The sequence below is a fragment of the Bos mutus genome, chromosome 21 (assembly GCF_027580195.1).
Source record: "Bos mutus isolate GX-2022 chromosome 21, NWIPB_WYAK_1.1, whole genome shotgun sequence".
NCBI classification, from domain to species: domain Eukaryota; kingdom Metazoa; phylum Chordata; class Mammalia; order Artiodactyla; family Bovidae; genus Bos; species Bos mutus.
In genome coordinates, this window is record NC_091637.1 from 43,236,372 (window position 1) to 43,258,863 (window position 22,492).

General features: G+C 39.4%; 1 protein-coding gene across 1 annotated transcript in view; it reads left to right on the top strand.

The window, feature by feature from the left end:
* The window catches only part of NPAS3 (neuronal PAS domain protein 3), a 954,908-nt gene that overhangs the window by 802,533 nt on the left and 129,883 nt on the right, over window positions 1–22,492 (top strand). The window contains exon 5 of the mRNA XM_070358708.1: window positions 16,891–17,065. Within this exon, the coding sequence (XP_070214809.1) occupies window positions 16,891–17,065 (175 nt within the window). The remainder of the gene's footprint in view (window positions 1–16,890; window positions 17,066–22,492) is intronic.

Here is a 22,492-nt window from a genome sequence, read left to right on the forward strand (position 1 = left end):
CTTTCTATGGCACACATTGAATTGTTTTAAGAAAGAAGGGGCAAGAAGGAGGAAGTCAGTCCATATTTCATCTGTCTCCACATTAATACTTCCCCAGACCCAGTTCTTGGTGATTCAACACTAATCTGGCTGCTAATGGCAGGTATAGTCTCCACAGAATCATTTTGCACATAGAATTATCCAAATACACAAGCATTAATTATATGTATTATGTAAAAAGATAATAGCATTTCCTTGACAGTGGAGAGTCGGGGGAACCTGCATCTTAGTGACTAACACCCCATTCCAGATCAGGGATGTCAAGTTGACTGCAGGAGGTGAAATACTGACTTTTCCAACCAGCTATTAATATTACTTCTTACTCCAAGTGCATACTCCTCAAAGTTGCTACAAATCTTAGGTATCCATTTCTGGGATATGGATATCCCAGCAGCTACACTGCTTCTGTTTGGCAACCTAAAAGGGCAGCAAGCCTTGCATGAGCTCTTGTCACTATGTCTTTCATCTCTGAGGCTTCCATTCTTACATAAGAAGACATTGTATAAACTGAAGGGAATTTGTATGTACTTAGATTATTTTGCCCGTGTTTTCTAAAGCATCCTCTATTGTCATCATAAGAAGCAAAGACTGTCTCTTAAAGATAACAAGTTAAAAAAATGGAGAGAGAAAAAAAGTGCAGTGACTTGTCTACCCTCATTCCAAGAATCAGTGGTGACAGCAGAGGGGGTAAGAAAAATATACTTTAGCTTCCCAGGCTAATTAATGCTTTAAACCAATAGTTCTTATTGTGCCTTTTTACATTATAGTATCTCCTTCTTTCTGTCCTTTTCTTCTGGTTTGAGAACTTTTCATATACCCCCTGAGTACTGCAGTTTGGCAACAAGTGTAGGGCTGTGGTTTTCACACAACTTTTAACAATAAGATACTGTTTTTCAAGCTAACCCTTTTTTAAAGACCAAAAGCAGTGAAAACACACAATGAGCTGCTATAGCTGGAAAGTAATAGTGTGATGTCTCAGAGGAAGCCCAGGGACTTCTTCACCTGGGGTCTGGAGTGGGCTCCAAAAATCTGTGAATTCCCTCAAGTTATCTGCTGTGTCAGGGAAAAGTTGGGGAAGGAGACCATACTTTGCATCAATTTCAAAGGATCCATGAACCCGGAAAAATCTAGGGTACCTACCTTCCTCTTTAACGTGAGACTTAAGATCATCCCCACTTGCTGCAGTTCATTATTAGTGTGCTTCTGAATCAAACCTGGTGATTTTGTTGAGATCATAGTGGCTGTGCTACACTTTTGATTGTAAATTCCAGAAGATCAGATTGAATAGCCCAAACTTGTATTTCTATTACTATAATGAGTGGAGGGATGAATATTATTAATAAGCCACCATATTACTCTGGAACCTCGAACAGTTACCACACCCTTCTGGCTCAGCTCATTTCTCAATAAAATTAAAATGGCATTCATTTATTCACTTGCCCATTTATTCCTTCATTTGATTAATAGGTATAGAACCCCTACTATTTATCAGGGATTGTAGCAGTAAATTAGACACATATGGCTTCTGCCTTCAGAAAGCTTCCAAGCCAGTGGCTTAATGTACAATTACCTAGAGTGTGTTATACAGAGTGCAGTAGGTCAGAAAGAGAAACAAATGTTACATATTAACATATATGTGAAATCTAGAAAAATGGTACAGGTGATCTTATTTGCAAAGCAGAAATAGAGACACAGGCATAGAGAACAAATGTGTGGATAACCAAGAGTGAAGGCAGGGTGGGAGGAATTGGGAGACGGGAATTGACACATGTACACCATTCATTCTGTGTATAAAATGGATAGCTAATGAGAACATGGTATAGCACAGGAAACTCTACTCAGTGCTCTGCGGTGACCTAAATGGGAAGGAAATCCAAAAAAGAGGGGATATGAGTATACGTATAACTGATTCACTTTGCTAGACTAGTTAGAAACTAACACAACATTGTAAAGCACTATATTCTAATCAAAATTGAGTTTAAAAAATATACAGTTATATTTGCTGATCACAAAACATATGCTCTGTGCTTCGTTTGGCATACTGCATGCATTATCTTATTTAATTTTAACAACAGTAATGTGGGTAACCATTATTGTCTTTCCTTTTTGTAGTTAAGGAAAAAGTAGAGTACTTGCTAAAAGGGCTTATAGTTTAGATTCCAGGTCATCTGCCTCTAGAGTCTGCATTTATAAGGAGTTCTCTCCATTAGGATTACCTAAAAGTAAATATTAGAAACCCTTCTGGAACATAGCCCACTTAGCCTGTACTTTTACCCATAAAACTGGGCCTGCCTATCCCAAATAACTAAATGTTTCTAGTCCAAGAAATGTTCCTTGTTTGTCAGGCTGTCCTAGGAGGTGCCTTTTTAAATGTTCAGCAGAAAAAGCAGACATCTGTCACTCTTAAAAACAAAACTTCATTTCTAAGTGGTGTGATTAAAATCAGAACAAGAGACTTAATAGTACTTGTGCACAGTCACCCACAGCCATTAAATAGCGTGGAAGGGCTAGCTGCAAATTCAACCAGAAAAACACACCTTACACAATGTTTATTTCATCGTAGGAAACATTATCACTGGAGAGCAATAAAGACTCATAAGTGACTTAAAATTGGGACTACCTGGCTTTGTTTTGTGTCCATGATTATGTTGCATTGTTGAGACAATAAAGTAGATCCTGAGAGAATGGAAGGGGTGCCAATGGTAGAAACACAAAGACTTCCTCCCAGGTATAAAGGAGCCAAGTGAGCAGCACTAAATGAGAACACTTGAACATCTTGCATGGGGGCTTGAGATCACCCCAGCTCCTGCCAGGCAGCTCTCCTGGGGCTCAGAGAGGAGTTGGGTTGTTCCCCATGGAAGAAATGGATGAGATCAGCAAAGGATATGCAAAATTACAAGAAGGATAGCCTTTCTGTCCTAGAGTCTAAGAGGAAAAATGTTAAAGTAAAAAGAGGTAAAATAAATACCTGGGTGCTAACAAAAAGGGATGCAGTCGGCCCAAGACTTCAGCGATGCCAAAAGGGTGAACTCTGAAAACACATCGCATCCTCTGATGAATTCCTGATTCCCATCGAAAAGAATGGTTCAGAGCTTACCAGTCTCTAACAGTTAAGTCTACCAGGTAAAAGCCATTGCATCAGTTGGCTCTCCAGCCCTTATCTGTCATAACTTATTCCTAAACACTGAAAGTTTACCCTTGAAGCTTTCATCTTCTTCACGGATAAAGAAAGAGTCACAGTTGAGTCCTCACAAAAGTTGCCCACAAAATCCTTGAGTCATCTTTGTTTTTATTTTATCATTCATATTTGTCTTCCTCTTGGTATGGATAGTATGAAATTTTCAGTTTACAAAAGGATTTAATCAACAGTGAATGTTTTGAATCAGATTAAAACACAAATATTTTAAGAGCTATGTATTTATTCTGTCCTGCTGGTTTTTTGGTTTTTTTTTTTTCTTGTTTCTGAAGGGCAAGGCAAAGCCATAGGTGATGTAGTGAATTCTTTGCAACAGTCAGGTATGCTAAGGGTTAATAGGGATAAGTGTTTATTTTAAAAATCGGGGGGAGGGGGTCTTCCTCAGAGTTTGCCCCCTTCTCCTTGACACATCAAAAATGGGAAATTATCTATGAGACTGTTTTATTTGTCTGTGTTTTCCGGACAGCACATTTACATACTCAGGAAGGCAATCAATATAAGCAAGCCCAGGTCTTCCAGGAGTCCTTAATTACACGTCTAAGAATGCATATGTATTGACATGTAATACATATGTGTTTCTGCAGTGTCCCCCCGCTCCAACCTTTTGAGTTGACATGTGCTGCTAAGATTCTTTGAAAGCAGTAAAATCAAGAGTGTAACAGGCAAATGCACAATGAGTTGTTAAATGTGATGGCAAAATAAAAAAATTTTTAAAGCTTCAGTCAGTATGATCAGTAAAAAAAAAAAAAAAGACAGCCAGCAAACTGTCTATCATGTGATGAAATTTGACAGTAGGGATTATGGCTTTGATGGGCCAGAACAGCTAATAGAAGAAGCTGACATTTTTGAAACCCTGCTAATTAAGGGTTCCTTCCTTAATATTAAAATAAAGTCTTTGTCTGGGTTTTATGGTTGGAGAATCAGGTGTTTTCATTAATATATGCCAGTCAGTCTTAATAAGCTTGGAGGGCAGAGGAAGTTATTATTGAGTGACCTTCTACAAAATAAGCATGTTGCTAAGGGCTCTAACCCTGCCCCGATCAGACTGATGAATCTCATTTCCAATGCAAAAGCTTCACAAGAAATCCAAGTATTCTCTGTGCAATCACAGAAAATAATCCTTGTGTCTCTTGTAATGTCCAGAATTGCCACTTACTACACTACTACTGTACAATGAATATTACAATACATATTATTTTTCTAGCACAATTGTCTACATTTCTGAATTGCTCAGAATAGAAAAACTTATTGTGAAGACACTTGTATTGAAAAGTCAGCTCATTTTAATACTTTTCAAATAGTCATCTACTCTGTTCATGAATTATAATGCTCAGAATACATCTGACAATACTAGCTTTGAAAAAGAGCTATGTCTATATTATTACATATTCATTTTCAAATAGATTTCAAACAGATTTTAAACCATTCATTGAAATTCATTGAAATGATAAATTCACAGTTGGACTTTGATTGACTCTTAATCCAATTTTACTTTTGATAAGTTTTCGCCCCTCTCTTCCCACCCACCCCCAACCTTTCTCAACCAAGATGTAGTTTTCATTCTTCTGTTGGCTTTTAAAGCAAAACTGATGGGGTATGGTATTGAAGGTTTTGATGACTATATGGAAAGCCTGTCAATGGATTGGCAAATTAAGTTAAAATCGTAAAGCACCACACCACAGGTGATTTCTGGGGCTAATTTCCAGTGTACCAACGCCTCTCATCTGAAAGTCATGTTTATTGTAACTGGCTGTTGAGTCACAACCTAGAGCAAAACTTTGAAAGAGTCTTGCAGTTACTGAGCTATCAGTAGATGATGTGAAAATGTGCAAGGGACATCTGTGGTGTTGGGGTTTTGTGGTTGCCCAGCTTTAGCCTAGCCGATCCTCATCTTGAGTCCTTTCTGCCCGTCCTAGAAAGAGAAGCTGGGTAAGCCTCTGTTGCTGGATGCAAGATCATGTACAAAGAAAACAAACCTACTAAAGTCTCTTTGGAGAAGGCGAGAGCTAGATTGAAAATTGCAGTTTGTATCATGGGTTTTGCGCTCACCCGTGGGAAACAAAAAACCATCCAAATGAGATGAGAATCTTAGACCCAGGGCTTCAATATGTGGGGCAAGAAGTTAATTTAAAGTGTGGCAGTTATCTCAGCCTACATCTATGGGAAAAAACAGTCTCTGAGACACAGACCTGAGAAGAAAAACAAGATATGACTTTTCTTATAAGTGATTTATTGAAACTGTTCTTCAGTATTTTAAAAGTATGTAAAAAGTATTTTTAAATATTTAGGGACTACCCTCATGGTCCAGTGGTTAAGACTCCACATTCTCAATATAGGGGCCCAGGTTTAATCCCTGGTCAAGGAACTAGATCCCACATGCTGCGACCTACACTTGGGGCAGCCCAATTAATAATATATATATTTAATGAACACTAGCATAAATCCACCTCCTTAGGGTCAAAATAAATCACTTAAGAGTTTATTGAGACTTGCACCCTCCTAGGTTTAACCCGCGAGTAGGGTAGCACACCATCTCTGCCCTGGAAGCTCCGGTGTAGTTGGAACCCTCTTGTGTCTCAGATTGCCCCCGTTTTCTCAGCAAAGTCCCTGTCCCTTCTCATTCTATCCATGTGGAGTCAGCATGGGAGTTGTTTTCTCAGACACTTCAGGCTCACAGCCACCTCTGGACCCATCCACACCAGTGCTACTATTCAAAACGTGCAGACAGCAAATGATTGATAAATATTTGGTTGACTAAAGTCTTTTAAATTGTAGATTAAATCTAAAAGTTCAGTCCTGTTATTCTAAAGCCATCCCTCTATTTCTTTTTTTTTTTTCCCTGCATCTCTCCTCTTTAATATCATCTTTATGGTATTCTGCTACTTCTTCTGCTACTCCAGGAATTCTGTGGTTCTAGGGCAGCACTGTCCTACAGAAACAGACTGCAAACTATGTGTGTAATTTTAAACTTTCTAGTATTTAGTAGCCATATTTTAAAAAGTAAACACAAACAAGTGGGATTAACTTTAATAGTATAATAATTTTATTTATTCCCATACACCCCAAAATATTTTAATATGTAATTAATAAGATGTTTTGCATTATTTTACTTGTTGTATCAAGTCTAAAACCTTCTGATTCAGACTAGCCCCTTCCAGCGACTAGTCATTCAATAGCCACAGGTGGCCACGATATTGGACAGCACAGCTCTAGTGAATATTTATGGTTTAAGTACTGGGGTGTCTGAAACCCCTGACATAAAATGCCGATTTATGCATATGTTATCATACCATTTGTTTGGTGAAACAGAGCATAGAATTGATCAAATTTCCAAAGCAGTCTACTCTTCCCACCACCCCCAGACTCCCTACTCCAGTGTCTTAAACACAGTGCCACAGTATAACCTCTGGAACAACTCATGTCTCTTGACTCATTTCTCTACTTGCCAGTTCTATTTACATTCCCTATTCTAACAAGACTAACTCTCTGTCTGTTATTAAACAGTTGTGAATTGAACTTATTCCTTTAAAATAGCACTTAGAGAATGCTCAGAGTATTGACTTGCTTCATAGAAAAGAACCTCAAACACTACCACAGCTGGTAGTTATAACAGCCAAAGTAAGATAGAAGTGCATTAGCCCTTTTTCTTATGGTAATTCACTAGGAATAAATTAGACACTAGACTCACAGTGCCCACATGGCATTCAGGAAGTTCCCAAGATGTGCTAAAACATATCAATAGGAAAGGTTCTAGGAGGGTCAGGAATTGCTCTCAGCATGGAGAATTTTATTTTCCCTTGTTTTCTTCATTGGTTTATTAACTCCAAAATTAATTTCTTGACATGGGCCGAGCACACACTTTCTCCAGTAGCTAAAATATTTTGGTACAGCATTTGATTTTCTTGGATGAGATTTTTCAAGCCCCTCACAGTGACAAGGAGGAGGAGAGTCATTTATGGAAACTCTGACATTCACATAATGCTTTAGTCTGAAAAAAGCAAGATGCTAGTTGAACACGATTCTTCTTTTGCTTTCTCTTAAATATAAATTTCTCTTGAGGTGTATGACTGCATTAAATTTGTTAAACTTTTCTCAAATGACATTAATTTTTGTTCTTCTCCCAACGGCATCACATAAGCCTTGTGACTTAGCTCCTATCGATGGTTGATGTACCTAATCTTGTATCATAGGATTTTTGTTCAGTCGCTCAGTCATGTCTGACTCTGTGGGACCCCCATGGACTGCAGCACGCCAGGCTTCCCTGTCCATCACCATCTCCTGGAGCTTGCTCAAACTCATGTCCATTGAGTCAGTGATGCCATCCAACCATCTCTTCCTCTGTTGTCCCCTTCTCCTCCTGCCCTCAATCTTTCCCAGCATCAGGGTCTTTTCCAGTGAGTTGGCTCTTCACATTAGGTGGCCAAAGTATTGGAGCTTCAGCTTCAGCATCAGTCCTTCCAATGAATATTCAGGGTTGACTTTTTTTAGGATTGTCTGGCTTGACCTTCTGGCATTCCAAGCAAATCTGAAGAGTCTTTTCCAGCACCACAGATCAAAAGCATCAGTTCTTCAGTGCTCAGCCCTCTTTATGGTCCAACTCTCACATCCATACATGACTCCTGGAAAAACCATAGCTTTGACTATATGTATCTTTGTTGGCAAAGTATCATAGGATAACCCCTTTAAAAACTATCAGGAATGATTAATTGTATTATTTGTGTGTGTTTTATTTAGAGAAGAAAATGGCAACCCACTCCAGTATTCTTGCCTGGAGAACTCCATGGACAGAGGAGCCTGGCAGGCCACAGTCCGTGGGGTTGCAAAGAATCAGACATGACTGAGCGACTAACATATGCTGTGTATATTTTACGATTATTACTTGTGTATGGAGAAGGCAATGGCACCCCACTCCAGTACTGTTGCCCAGAAAATCCCATGGATGGAGGAGCCTGGTAGGCTGCAGTCCATGGGGTCACTAAGAGTCAGACACGACTGAGCGACTTCTTTCACTTTCCACTTTCTTGCATTGGAGAAGGAAATGGCAACCCACTCCAGTGTTCTTGCCTGGAGAATCCTAGGGACGGAGAAGCCTGGTAGGCTGCAGTCCATGGGGTCGCTAAGAGTCGGACACGACTGAAGCGACAGCAGCAGCAGCATTACTTGTGTATATTATTATTTGTGTGTTCTAGACAATCTTAAAGTTTTAGTCATATAAACCATATTATTTTAGTGCAACTAGAAAAAAATTAAATAACCTGTATAACTTTCAAAAAGCAAATGGAAAAGTCAACCCCATAATTATTATTGCTTTTCTTATCCATTTACATTGCTTTAAAATAAAAGGGCTGTTTAGACTCAGGGAAAGAGTCAAATTTCAATTTAAATTTACAAGCATTTTCTACTTTTTCTTTCTCCCATGACCAAAAAAGAAAGAAAGAAAAAGGTAGATAAAATTCACTCTGAGAATAACAAAACACACAAAAATTGAGATATATTGATACTGAAGTCTGGCTATGCGTATCATGCATCTCAGTGTGTATCCAGATTTAAGTGACAAATATTGAACCATGTAAAATTTGAGGATAATGGATTAACTATGCTAATATCAAGTATTTTATGTTGATTGCACTCCTTACCACCAACATAATGAAGAAGCTTTGAAAGTGACATCTTACTATTCATTTGATCTTCAGAGAGGGGAGATTTGACTTCAGTTACTTTTAAGATTGTTAATGCTTCTTTCTTGGCATTATTTCACTTTTTACAATGATGTAACCTCCAATTACATCCTTTTTTCTTTCCAGCACTGTGATAAATAATATAAAGTTGGCCTTTTCTCCCCTACAGACATTTTAAAACTTCAAAACTATAGGAACCTTATAAAACAAGGCTTTACAATTTCTTGATTTAGTCACTTTCACAAATCGCAGGACTCATGCATGTGATGTAATGTCCCCTCAGTATTACAGCATTATCTAAGTTATTTTAACTGGTGTCTCTTATTGAAAGGAAAAGGATATTGACATATTAAAACTATTCTAAAACTGGTGCTTCCATAATATGAGGTGATGGAGAAATACCTGAACCATGATTACAAGAAAAAATGAAATTCAGCATATAATTTATTTCTTCAACAGAAAAGAAGAAAAAGGGGTGAGGAATACTTCAAAGTCTAGATCTATTTTGTACATAGAATACTTCTGCTGCTGCTAAGTCGCTTCAGTCGTGTCCGACTCTGTGCAATCCCATAGAGGGCAGCCCATCAGGCTCCTCTGTCCCTGGGATTCTTCTGGCAAGAATACTGGAGTGGGTTGCCATTTCCTTCTCCAATGCATGAAAGTGAAAAGTGAAAGTGAAGTCACTTAGTCGTGCCCAACTCTTAGCCACCCCATGGACTGCAGCCTACCAGGCTCCTCCGTCCATGGGATTTTCCAGGCAAGAGTACTGGAGTGGGGTGCCTTCTAGAAGTATTTAAATATGCTTGATTGGATTCCGAGTCTCTGGAATGACCCATCCAACACTTTTGAAAATGTAGCAATTAGTGTTGATTGTTGCCTGATCTATTTAGCTATCGGTAGTGATAGCCATGGAGGCAGACCGGTTCCAAGTAACTGCCCGTATGTTTGAATCTGTATCTGCCATCTGTTCTTTATTTCCTCTTTTGTTGCATTTCTTCAACAGCCTGCCTTTTCCCCTTTCCTCTCTGAGAACTAAGTCCACTCAAAGTATCTTCTGACACTTGTTAATCAAAGTTCAGAACTGGTTATCCAGTATTCTCTTTGGATACTCTGGTTGCAAATTCTCAGGTCAGGTACTCCAAGGGTTATAGAAAATACAATATAGAAACACAGAAAAAAAGAAAAGAACTTGGCCTCACTGAGTCCCACAGGAGTTGAAATGTTTATTTCTGAAGATAAAATAAACACATGGTAAGGTATCTTTTAGCTCAGATTCTTCTAAGGGAAGGCTCTGTTAACATATCTGTGAGCAGAGAGTGGATTCATTTCTTATTTGATGACATTGGAAGGATTTTTCATTCTGCCTCATCGTTCTGATATAGAATCTTTCTTTCTTCTTGTTCTACTAATTTATACACGTATTTCTGTAACAGACCCAATGCTTTTATGTGTTTTTCTTCAGATAAGTCAGCAAATACATAGAATGAGACAGAGCTGTAAAGAACATCAAGTTTCTGTCAAAACAGTTCATAAATATTCAGTAGAGTTTCTGCAACACGTAAGAAGTTATGAAGATGGCATTAAGATACCAGTAAATCCTAAGAAAACCTATGCTAATCAAGCTATCACATCTTATTATATTTTATTCTTTTATCACTTTATTATCTCTCAGTAATATGTGACACCCCCCTGCCAAAAAAAAAAAAAAAGCCCTACAAATCCTAATTTGCTGAGGCGAGATAGAATTCCCGTCTTGTCCTGGGTCAGGATTTTCTAACCATGATCTCAGAGTCTCCGGGCAGTTAGGTTTCCAAACCACTTGCCACTAACACAGTCCTCTCTCAGGCATGACCTTCTATCCAAATACAGCAGGCGTCCTCTGTGGAAACAGGTCTGGCTGCAAAAGGACTCCTGATAAAGGGCTTAACCAGTAGTACCCCTGAGTCCCCTCAGTAATCTTAATGCCCTCAAGAAATCTACCCAAAAAAAGCAGCATCTTCCAAATGGTCTAAGAAATTCCACCTTAAACGGCAGATTTGATGACCTTTTTTACATGCTAAAAATGGACTTTGTATGATTGCTAAGACTGAAATATATTGAAAGAAAGAAATCAGTTTTATCATCTTGCTTTATCAAAGTACCTATCCTCTTAAGTTATTCCAGTATGAAGATGACTAGCAGTGTTGCTGCCTGCTCCTCATTTGTGGCAAACCCTTTCAATCAAAGGAGTTATGAATTCACTGATTTGCACTGTTGGTACATTGCTGTAGTTAAAAAGTATTTGCTCACCCCAGGGGGCCAGGCAAAGGCTATCGACTTGCTCGCTTGATGTAGGAAAAAGACAAATTAGTCCCCTATCCTATCCACCAGCAGGGGGACAATGACCCGACCTGGAAAAGTCAACACAAACCACTGTATAATATATTTACATTTTTTTTTTTCCAGGAAACTTCAGAGGTACCAAATCAACTGTGTCTAGTGTGCAAACTGCATGCAAGCTAATAGAATGTGAAATAAATTTGAGGACGGCTAGGTGGTTTAGCTTGATTAAACCCTGTGTGTGATGGCGCTAGTGGCTATGGCTTATCCTGGAGGAACTTTGGTAGCTTTGAGTGGGGAAAGGCAGAGAGAAAGGAGTTGTAACAGAATGCTGTTTCTGGATATGACTGCTTATTACTCATCACCTGTCTCCAGCCCCATATACAATCTCAGCTGTCTTCTAACACACTAAGCAAACAGGAAGAGGAAGTTTTATTTTAGAGTCTCTCAGCTAGAGTAAAGGTGGACAGGTGAGCAAATTCTCTTCTTGTGCTAGGGCAACAATTCCATTTTGCATGGATCTGTGCCTTAAGTTTAGTAAACAGAATATGGTTGCTCATTTTTTTATATTACCATATAAAATGACTGAATTTACTATAAAATGAAGAGGTTCTCATATTTGTACCAACCAGAAGAACACAGTATTAGGGGGAAAATGCTATACCTTTCCATTATGTAGGTCAGACTATAGATCAAAGATGGGACCAATAACCAGTTTAAAGTGGAATTTCTCAATTTCTATTATGGGTGATTTAAAGGGATAATTAAGGAATAATAATTTTTATGAAACTTTGTGAAAAGTCAGGTAAGGAACAAATGAACTAACCAACTAACCACAGTTCTGTCATAGACGGGGGAAAAAATTATAAAAGATAACCTTATTATCTTTCAAAGTTCCCTGAAACCTGCTCTTTCTCAGCACTTATAAAATCCTATCATCATAAGTCAGATAAAGAAAAACAAATATAGTATATTAAAGTACATACATGGAATCTAGAAAAACGGTACTGATGAGCCTATCTCTAGGGAAGGAATGGAGACACAGACATAGGAAATGAACTCAGGGACACAGCTGGGGAAGGAGAAGGTGAGATGAATCAAGAAAGTAGCATTGACATATACACTGCATGCGTGTTCAGTCATTTCAGTCATGTCCGACTCTGCGACCCCATGGACTGTAGCCTGCCAGGCTCCTCTGTCTATGGGATTTCCCAGGCAAGAAAACTGGAGTGGATTGTCATGCCCTCCTCCAGGGGATCTTCCCAACCCAGGGATCAAACCCGTGTCTCCTGGACTGCAGGTAGATTCCTTACCACTGAGCCACCAGGGAAGCCCCATATACATGCTGCTATCTGTAAAATAGACAGCTGGTGGGAAGCTACTGTAAAACACAGGGAGCCCAGTATGGTGCTCTGTAATGACCTGGAGGGGGTGGGATGGAGGGAGTTGGCGGGACACTCAAGAGGGAGAGGAGATATACATATAGTTATGTCTGATTCACATTGTTGTACAGCAGAAACCAACACAACACTGTAAAGCAATTATCCTCCAATAAATTTTTTTAATGTAAAGAAAAAAAATCCTATCTTTAGCTAAACTCAGTTGGCTTCTATAGAAAAAGTTATAGGTCTCAATATGTATGACAAAAATTTGGAGGGAAGAGTATATTCGGATGCTATATTGTAATTCACTTTAGAATAGAAAATGTTATAATAATAATACCAGAAATAATAAAAGAAACCAACCTAAACTTGTCCAAATCAAGCACAAATATAGCAAATTTTTAAAGCCTAAATATCCATCTTTTATTCATTCAGCAAACATTTGTGATTGACCTACTATGTATAAGACACTAGTCCCAGTTGTCAGTGGGCAAAAATTTTGAAGAGTTGGTTACTGGAAATCTGGAGTACCTAACTATAGTAATATAGGATAGAAGCCCTGTTAATTTTTTTCTGCTTCAAGCACATAACGAAGTAATGTCTGCTCATCAAGTAAAAAATTCATAGTCTTAGTTTCTGCAGTCTATTTTGAGGCACATTATTTAGTGGGAGGTGAGTTCCAAGTCCATCTTACCAAGGCAATCTTCATAAGAGAGAGAAACAAGTCACATAAGAGTTTAGTTAAAAAATAAATAAATAAAATATATATAAATAGTGAGCCAGTAAGGGTTTATATAGCCTGCCCACTAAACACCTGGGTAAACTTGAATAAGCATTTCAACTTCTCAAAACTGTGAAGTCTTCCCCTATTAAATAAGGGAAGTATCAGTAGATTTAGATGTCTTTCAGATCTCTTCCAGCCCTAAAATCTAATTAAGTGAAGTGAAAACACTATGAGAAATGTTGAAAGCGATACACAAACGTGATGATAATGATGACTCAAGGCCTATATATAAGTAGACTTCTGTCTACCCCCGCGTCTACTTCACTTTAGTACACCTGCTTTCGTGCCGTCTTTTGGCCCAAGAGTCCGATGGCAAAGCATCCTTAGCCCAGAGGAGGGCCAGTCTGCTTGCTCTCAGCCTCCTCCCTCCACGGCACCCAGTGTCCTCTCCTGAACAAAAGTGTTCTCTCCTAAATAAAAGGCTATGAGACAGAGGAGCTCAGTTGTCCCTGCTCAGCCGCTCTGACTGCAGAGGTGCTACCAGAGAAGTGATAGGTTGAGTCAAGCTGCCTTTAACCAATGACCGGCCTTTTGTATATTCGAATTCTTCTTCTATAAAATAGGAACCATCATTCCAGTTCAACAGATTGTTGTGAGAATTAGTCAAAGAAAGTCTGAAAGGTACGCGCATGTCGTGGTAGGTAGTTGCCTTCGTTGTTATTGCCATAGTCGAGGCTCAGAGCACACTGTCTGTACCCCCTGCTGAATAGAGATGTTCCAAAGCGACCATGCGAGCCCTAAACAATTCCTCATCACAGTTGCACAGGAATATATGTGCCTGCCATCCATTCTTATCCACCAAACAGCAGCAACAAGAGCAGGCATTTGGTAGTGCTTATTTCTCTCACAAGGCAATTTCCTCTGCGTGGTTTCATCGGATTTTCGAATTTAGGCTGCGAGGCAGGTAAAGTACATCTTGTTTCCATCCCAGAGCTCAGGCCACTGCGTTGCACCATCCCACAGCGTGGCACTCCAGGGGGTGCCATCCGTGTGGAATACAATGTGAGTGGTACTTCCCCTTCCCCAGAGTCCTGCAGAGCAGCAAGACCGCCACTTGCAGAATAAGAAACTGAAGCTCAGAGAGGTTAAGTGAGTTGCCTGAGGTCACACAGCAGAGGAGGAAAAGATTCTGATCTCCAAGTCAGTTTATAACTCCAGCTATTTTATGCTTTCCCCTGTGCTGTGTGGTCTTTATCACTGTACATTCACGAAGACTATGACAGGGTCAGACTTCTCTACCAGGACACCCCAAAGCATAATATAGGATGGAGGGACTGGCACTGAGAATGCGACCCTGTCACAGACCTCAAGAGGCTGAAGAAGAGTCCTCCCTGTGTCATAACAGAACACTACCCATTGTGACTCCGTTTAGCTGTGGATGTGCTATGCTTGGGACATCATTCTGTGGAAAGAAAGCAACTGCACGTCTGTGCTTCCTCACCATATGACTGGCTCCCATGAATATTCAAGACCCAGCACCCCTAAAAAAAATCTATTACATCTCCCACCTGTGTTGTCATCTTATCACAATCTGGTCTATGCCAACAGGCACACTGCAGTATTAAGAATCAGAGTTTGAGGAAAGTGACAGAAATAGTTATTAAAGTGCTGCAATTGGACTCCACGCAAAATGAGAGTGACTTCCTCGAACTCGCTAATCCCCAAACAAAATCACCATCAAGAAATATTAAAGCACACATTTTATTAGTTTCATTTAATTTCTTAATTGCTCAAAGTCAGTTTACCCATTTATTGCTGTGTGAAATGCTTAGAGGCAAGGCGCACATTAAAGGGATTATTTCCATGTAATCCCTCCCTCCCAGAGGGTAGGAACCGCTCACTTATGAATCCTGATTTATGCTCTGTAACAGTATCAAAATGGAGGGAATCGTTATTGTAAAATGATAGAGTCAGGAGTCGGGTAATACAGGAGAGTGTAATTTAATAGCAAAGAGAAAGTACCTCATTTTCGGTAAAAGTTATGCATGCCTGTTTCAGGAATAGCTATTAACCAAACTGAATTTAGCCTCCCATTTTTCTGGCTCTACTTCTGTTAATTGATAGATGTTGAAGATGTGTCAACTGTTAAGATTTTAATCAGATGGTGTCTGGGAGTTCGATATGATCATTTTACCGGGGCTTGGAGTTCTGGGGATAATAATTGCCCTGAGCATTCCACTCTCTGTGACAATATGCCCACCACCAGCACAGTCTTCCTTTTTGGCAGGAAAAAGAGGGCAGACACTCAGGGGAAATTTGGAAGGATGCTGTAAATGATCCAGGAAAGGCGAGTGAGGTAGGAAGCAGTCTAGGTAAACATCCACCAAGAAACTAGCGACGGTCTGAACTTCTGGCAGTTTCTGTGGTGCATCATAGCTGGCCTGAGACCATTAAACTCCAGAGGAATGGGAAAGCCATTAGTGACCCGGGAAAGAGCTTTTTCTTGTTCTGCTGCTAACACATCTCTCGCTGTCACAGTACCTATAACCAACTACATCATTTGAGGACCATTATTGCTATTCTTGGAAAGAAGTAAGAGCAATAGCATCAGAAGCGTACAGAGGTAAGGCCAGTCCTTACCAGCGACTTCTGCCCCCTCAGACAGCACATGCCCCAGACAGCACTGCAGCAACTTCTGCCCCCCTCAGACAGCACATGCCCCAGACAGCACTGCAGGAGACAATGTACTTCCGTTCCAGGCTGGCCCTCTTCCAATCTTTGATATTCATTCTCTACCTTTTGTGTCAGCCTCCTACAAAGAGTATACAAGATAAAACTTTTTCTTTAAAGCCCTCAAGGAGATTTGTACCATGTATTTTATTAGATTGAAGGCAAAACACGCTGATACCAGCAGGAAAAAAAAAATGGCTGCTTCAGACCCCAGCTGACTGACCTCTTTTGCATGGAAAATTCTCCATATGATTACAGAGCTAATGAGTAATATTTAATGAAAACATTAGGCCTTTGCATATATTTGTAAGCAGCACTTCTTCCATTTAAATTTACATAGAAATAAGCTGATGTGTATAACTATGCATCCTGGAACTCTGTGTATTTTAAGGAAAATCCTCTTTAGCTATCTCTGGCTGTTTCTATACAAAGCTCAAACTTTTCAATAAGAAAACAGTGGAATTCAGTCAATCATCCGGTTGACACCAAACATGCAAGTATTTGGTGGTGCGTGAGTAAAACAGCTGAACTCAGGCAGACTCATCCTCATTTCACAGAATGTTTTGGCTTTATGCAAACAACAGTGTATGAGAAAAAACTGGGTTAAACATGCTAAATAAATACGTGTGGGGGTAAAAAACAACAACAACAACTTTCAATTTCAAGAATCCTTAAGCATGTGAGGGTAAAGACTCAGGACAAGAATTGTTTCTGGAGGCTTCATAGATTTCCTTTCCTGCTCAGAAGCTGAATCGCAGTGGGAGCTGGATTTGAAAATGAAAAGCCTGTGACAACTTCTCCACTCTTCCCCTTCCCCTCTAGGTGGAGCTGACAGGCAGCAGTGTCTTTGACTATGTCCACCCCGGGGACCACGTGGAGATGGCAGAGCAGCTGGGCATGAAGCTTCCGCCTGGGCGGGGTCTCCTCTCACAGGGTACCGCTGAAGATGGAGCCAGCTCAGCATCTTCCTCCTCCCAGTCGGAGACCCCCGAGCCAGGTGGGACTTGCAATCCCAACATGAGGGTTGGTGGGCAGGACCTTTGCCAATGATTGCACTCAAGTTGCCAGTGTGAAGAGACTACAAATAGGTCTAATGGTATTTAACAATTCCATGCAGCTTTCTGTCCTGGGCGGTAATTAAGTAAGGAAGAGATTTGAAAATAAGAAGACATTTTAATAAGTATAATCCAGAGATCTAATTTCAGGTGAACAAAATGCACAGAAGGTACCAGTTCCTTTAGATTCTTTTTCAAATTAATGGAGGGAAAAGGTTCAGATTTGGAAAGCCCTCTGCCTTTCATTGTTACCATGGCTAAATGTAATGCATTTATTTATTTATTCAGCAAAATCGATGGCAAAGACTTTTGAATATTAGCTTGTGGAGAATTAAAGGTATTAGGGGCTTGCAGAAATCTCAGTTTCTTTTTCTTTTTTTTTTTTTAAGCATCAGAAGGTACTTGAAAGATGTGAACAGATAAATTAAGGCTAAAAAGAAAACAGAAATGGCTACATTTTAAACTGCCTTTCTACCCTCAGTATTTAATTAGATCAATTGTATAGAGGAATGAACAGAGGTGACATTCCTCATTGGGATTCCTTCCAGGACTCTTATAGACTTTGCATTCAGAATGTTCCCATTTTCATTGTGTTGTACTGATGATAATTTAAGTATTAGGGGAAAATCCATTTATAAATTAAACAAAATGACTTGATATCCATCAGTCCCCTAGTTCATCAAGCTGTTCAAACACGGGGAAGATTGGCTGGTCGGCCTGGGTCTTCCGAGAGCGCTGGTAATTAGATCTGCGAAGGATTTATTCTTTGCTGATTGGGGCTTTAAATTAATTGAAGTTCCACATTTGTGGTTTTGTCCTTTTTGTACTTTTTTAGAGGAGATATTTCATATTCTTGTGTGGTGGAGTGCTTGGCCAAGCAGCAGTGGTTTAAATGTTAATTTTTCTCATGAGAAGTTTAAGATTTTTAATGAATCAAGGCCTGATTTGAAGTGCAAAGTTTTATTTGCTTACTTGGGAAATTATTTTTGCCCTCTAAAGATGTTTGTACTTTACTTGATATGTTGTTTTAAAACAGATTCACAAAACAAAAGCATTTTGTGAAAGAGAAATAGGAAAAAAGAAAAAAAAACAAAAAAACGTACCTTTGGATTAACCTTAAAATAACTCTACACACTTACAAGAAGATAATTTGATCTGCTTAGAAATAATCACAGCATATTTGTTCACACAGAAGGGAAAATACATGTTTACCTCTTTGGGAAATATTTTAATTCCTTCTAGAATCAATGTGTGTTTCCCCATTTAAGTTAACTGAAGCTTCTAGGGCATTATTTTCTAGCGTTTGAGTGGGGATCATTCCTTCTCCAGTCCCATGCATGAGAAAAGAGGATTTAAGACTACTCCTTAGCATTTAAAGATAAAAATAATTTTGTTCCAGAGGTCAAGGGAGTCATATACTCTTGTACCATACCTCACTGACTTCACTTCACTGGGCCTGCTTTTTAGTCATTAGAATGTTCACATCTGGGTATATTTGAGAAGCAGTACATGAAATTAGTGTTCTACTCCATTCTGGAGTTGCACTGGGAAACCAGGGTTGATCATGACTCTTAAAACAGTACGTAGGAAATTAAGTTTATAAACCTTAGTATGAACAAAGACCTTGAAAAAGTGGGCTTCGTTTCCCTGAATCACAAAACCGCAAGTTAACAGGAGTCTTCAACAGTCCTTTAATCCAACCTCCAACTTATGCAACCATCCTTCCCAGCAAAACCAACAGACGCTCTTCTAATCTCTGCTGAAACTCATTCCTAACAGGAATCTATGGAACGTACAAGGCTTCCCACTCCATTGGTGAGCAGCTCTGATAGAAAGTTATCCCTAATATGGAGCCAACCTACTTTGTTGCAATTCTCCTACCCTGCCCCCACCCATCCCAGGTCTGCCCTCTGGGACATTTCAGATTGACACCTTCCTCCCCTTCACAGCCTCTCAAATATATGAAGTCAGGTTCACCAAATTCTTCCTCCCTCCTTCCTACTCCTTTTCAAGTCAAACTGCCCTCATTCTGTAAGCATTATTTAATGGCATGTTGCTAAGACCCTCACCATCCTAGCCATCTTCACCTGGCTGTGCTTATTAGTTGGTGGCCCTCTAAAAGCAGGGTTCTGAGAGCTGAGTGCAGTCTTTAGATGTACTGTGACCAGTACAAAGCAGAGGGACTGTCCCCGTTCTCAGTTTAGGCTGCTGTACTGTTATTTAGCCCAGGGTTGATGTAGGTCCTATTGGCAGCCAGATCCCGCTGTTCATTCATATTGAACTTGATGTCTTCCCTAAACACATGTTAAGGGTGACTTGTCCCTTAAAAGAGAAGAAAAAAAAAAAAAAATCCACAGCCTATAAACCAATTCTACTAGGAAATCCAAAACTAGAGTCAAATCAAACCGGTTTAAGATTAAATATGAAAACTCTGGTGAACCCCATGCCTGCTGAAGCACTAGGATGTGCTCCAGTCTCACTTAGCATCCTTTAATTTTGGCTATCAGAGAAATAACTAACTCCTTTACAGTGACTCTGTCAGTTATCCTTAAAGTGTAACTGAAAATTTACCAGGGTTTCTTCCCCTCCCCACCCGCAGCCACCCTAACTGATACAATGGAAAATCCTGCTTTGCACATTCCTTAACAACTTGGGCTTGTTAGCAACAATCGCATAGGAACTGTCTCTTCCTTGCTGAAGAGTGTATTTCTCACCATTAGAGACTGTTAAACTGGCTTTGCTTTCAAATTCTCTAGTGTTGGTTATTTGCAATCTTTGGCTTAAAAAGGCAATTAGATAGACTGCTCAAATACTGAAAGGCAGTGCAGGATGCTACCTTTAACTAAATATCTTCACTAGCGCAGATCATTGCTCCAGGGGAATTACTTTAAAAGTCCATGTCAGGCACTACATCCCAAAGCTGCTTATGTTTCTTAAAAGCTGAAAGAATTTTAACAAGATTTTCTAATTCTTAATAACACCAAAGAACATTTTTGAAGACTGTTGTTCACTACATCATAATCTTTTCAACTCTGATAAAACACTGATTCTTGCTTAAATAGTAGTGTAATTTGGTTGGAAAATGGATATCAATATGTGGTGATTATGAAAATGAAGGGACTAGTAGGTACGGAATTTTTCAGGAGCCCTGATGTGTTCAGTGTAGCATTACTAAGTGACTGAAATCTAAATAACATTTGGCATTATAATAAAAAGGAAATAAGTGACTAAACCAGCCTAAGAGGCAGTGATCCTGTGCCATAATAGGAATTCTATTTCTTTGAACTGCCAGTCCTGTGATTGTCTTGTCTTGAAGTAGTCTCAAGATAATGAGGGAAAAAAAAATCTGTTGATGGGACAGCCAACCCAAATAAATATTTTATATGTATGCACATTCATTAACAGTTTAATAAATATGATATTTCTTTTAGAGAAATATTAAGGCAGGCAGAAGAGAAATAAACAAGTGTCTACTTTAAAAAGTTCTAGGGTGCCTCTTTAAGGCTTCATCCAAGCATTCCCGAAGGGCTTGCTCTGTCCTGTCCACAGCCTTTCCTCTGCTCCTGTGGGGTTTGGGGTAGTTGGGGGGCGGTAGGGGGGCTGGGAAGAACCTCTGGAACATGAGGCTTAGATGGCTCAGTTTGCTTTTGTAGTTCTGTTTGTATCTTTTCATCACTCTTAACAATTAGCTATAATCTTAGCATTATGAACCTTATCCTTTTTAAAAAAAAATAAATTTCAGTGTCACATATTTTATATGCTTAATAAACAGAAAAGCAGCTCTTTCAAGAAATCCTGGAGGTACTTGAAAAATCTCCCTATTTGGAAAGCAAAGAGTTTCTATTTCTTAGGTCGGGCCATCAAATCGTTGTTCTTTCTCCCTCCTTTTTCTTATTAAAATAGCTTGATATTTTTCTAGTTATAAAATGCATGCCCATTGTGAAAAAGTTCTGAGAATGCAGACAACAAAGAATAAAGACCTACCTACCCCTACTCCAAAATAACCACTGTTCTTGTACACTGGATATCCTTCTAGATTTTGTTGCTGTAAATATGTAGACATATATAGTTATGTAGTGGGATTTCTCTATGTGACTGAAATAAAACTATAACATACATGCCTCTATAGCCTGCTTTCTCTCACTTCACCTCACAGGCCACTTTCCCTGTCACGTTCCTCACTTTAACATAGAATTTCCCTTCTGTCTCCAGTGGTTTGTTTCCTTCTAGCGAACAATTAACTCCTAGCCGTAGGACCACTGTCAGGAGTAACGTACCTGGGTCATGCTTGGGAGGGAATTCAGCCAGGACCAGAGACTTCGCTGCCCATTGAATGGGTGCAAGCTCACAGAGGGAGAAATCAATACCAAGTTTAGACAAGTTAGCAAAATGTATGAGACAGTACTCTCAGTGAAAAGTAAGACTAACTGCAGCAACATGGTTAACCATCGGTTGTCTGCAGCAAAGTTGACTGTGTTCTGTCTATGGTTTCAGCACATCTAGACTGTTACAGGAGGTTAAGATAATGATGGTTAGCAGTATGATCTTTATGCTGTTATGCCTACTCTACGACGTCCTGAGTATTTTAAAGGCAAGCAAAACGGAAGCAGTGGCGTGCCTACCTGAATAGAAATAATCTGTATTTTCTACATATGCCCTTGCACTGTGGGAAATTCGATCAGCTCCCATATCTGCAGGAACTCAATTCCTCTGCATTCATTAGACAACTTTCATAATACATGATATAATTAAAAGAACAAATGATTAGGAATAACAATAAAGAATGTAAAAATGTATCTGAGGATCAGATCAATATTTTATCTCCAAAGCTGTGTAGATATGAGATATAAGTATGGTTTTATGGGTGCACTATTTTCCATCTAGTATAGTGTTGGGTTGAGAGGGGATGGTTCTCTGATTTTTTTTTTTTTTTTTGTATTGGTTTAAGTTTCCTATCAATGAACTGAATTTAGAAGTCAGGCAAGGGAAACCATCTAACTAACCCCACATCCAACCTCAGTCCCCAGACAGTGGGACTGTATCTACAGCACTTTCTGCTGTACTGCAAATGTCAAACAGAAGGTGTAATGGATTTAATATTAGCGCTGGCCAAGGTGCTGAGGGAGCTGTTAATAATGTCACTCCAGTTATTGATCTGAAGCCTTTAAAAATCAAAGAAAAGTGAGAGATCCCCTACTGCGGAAAGACACCCAGTGACTGGTTTTTATTGCCAATATATTTCTACATATAGAGTGGCAACTTTCTGGAATTATGTTATCACCATTCATCTCTGTGAGATTTTTGGAGTCATTATATGGTAAGATAATATCATGGAGACCACTCTGCATGCTAATGCTAAAAGATCAGGC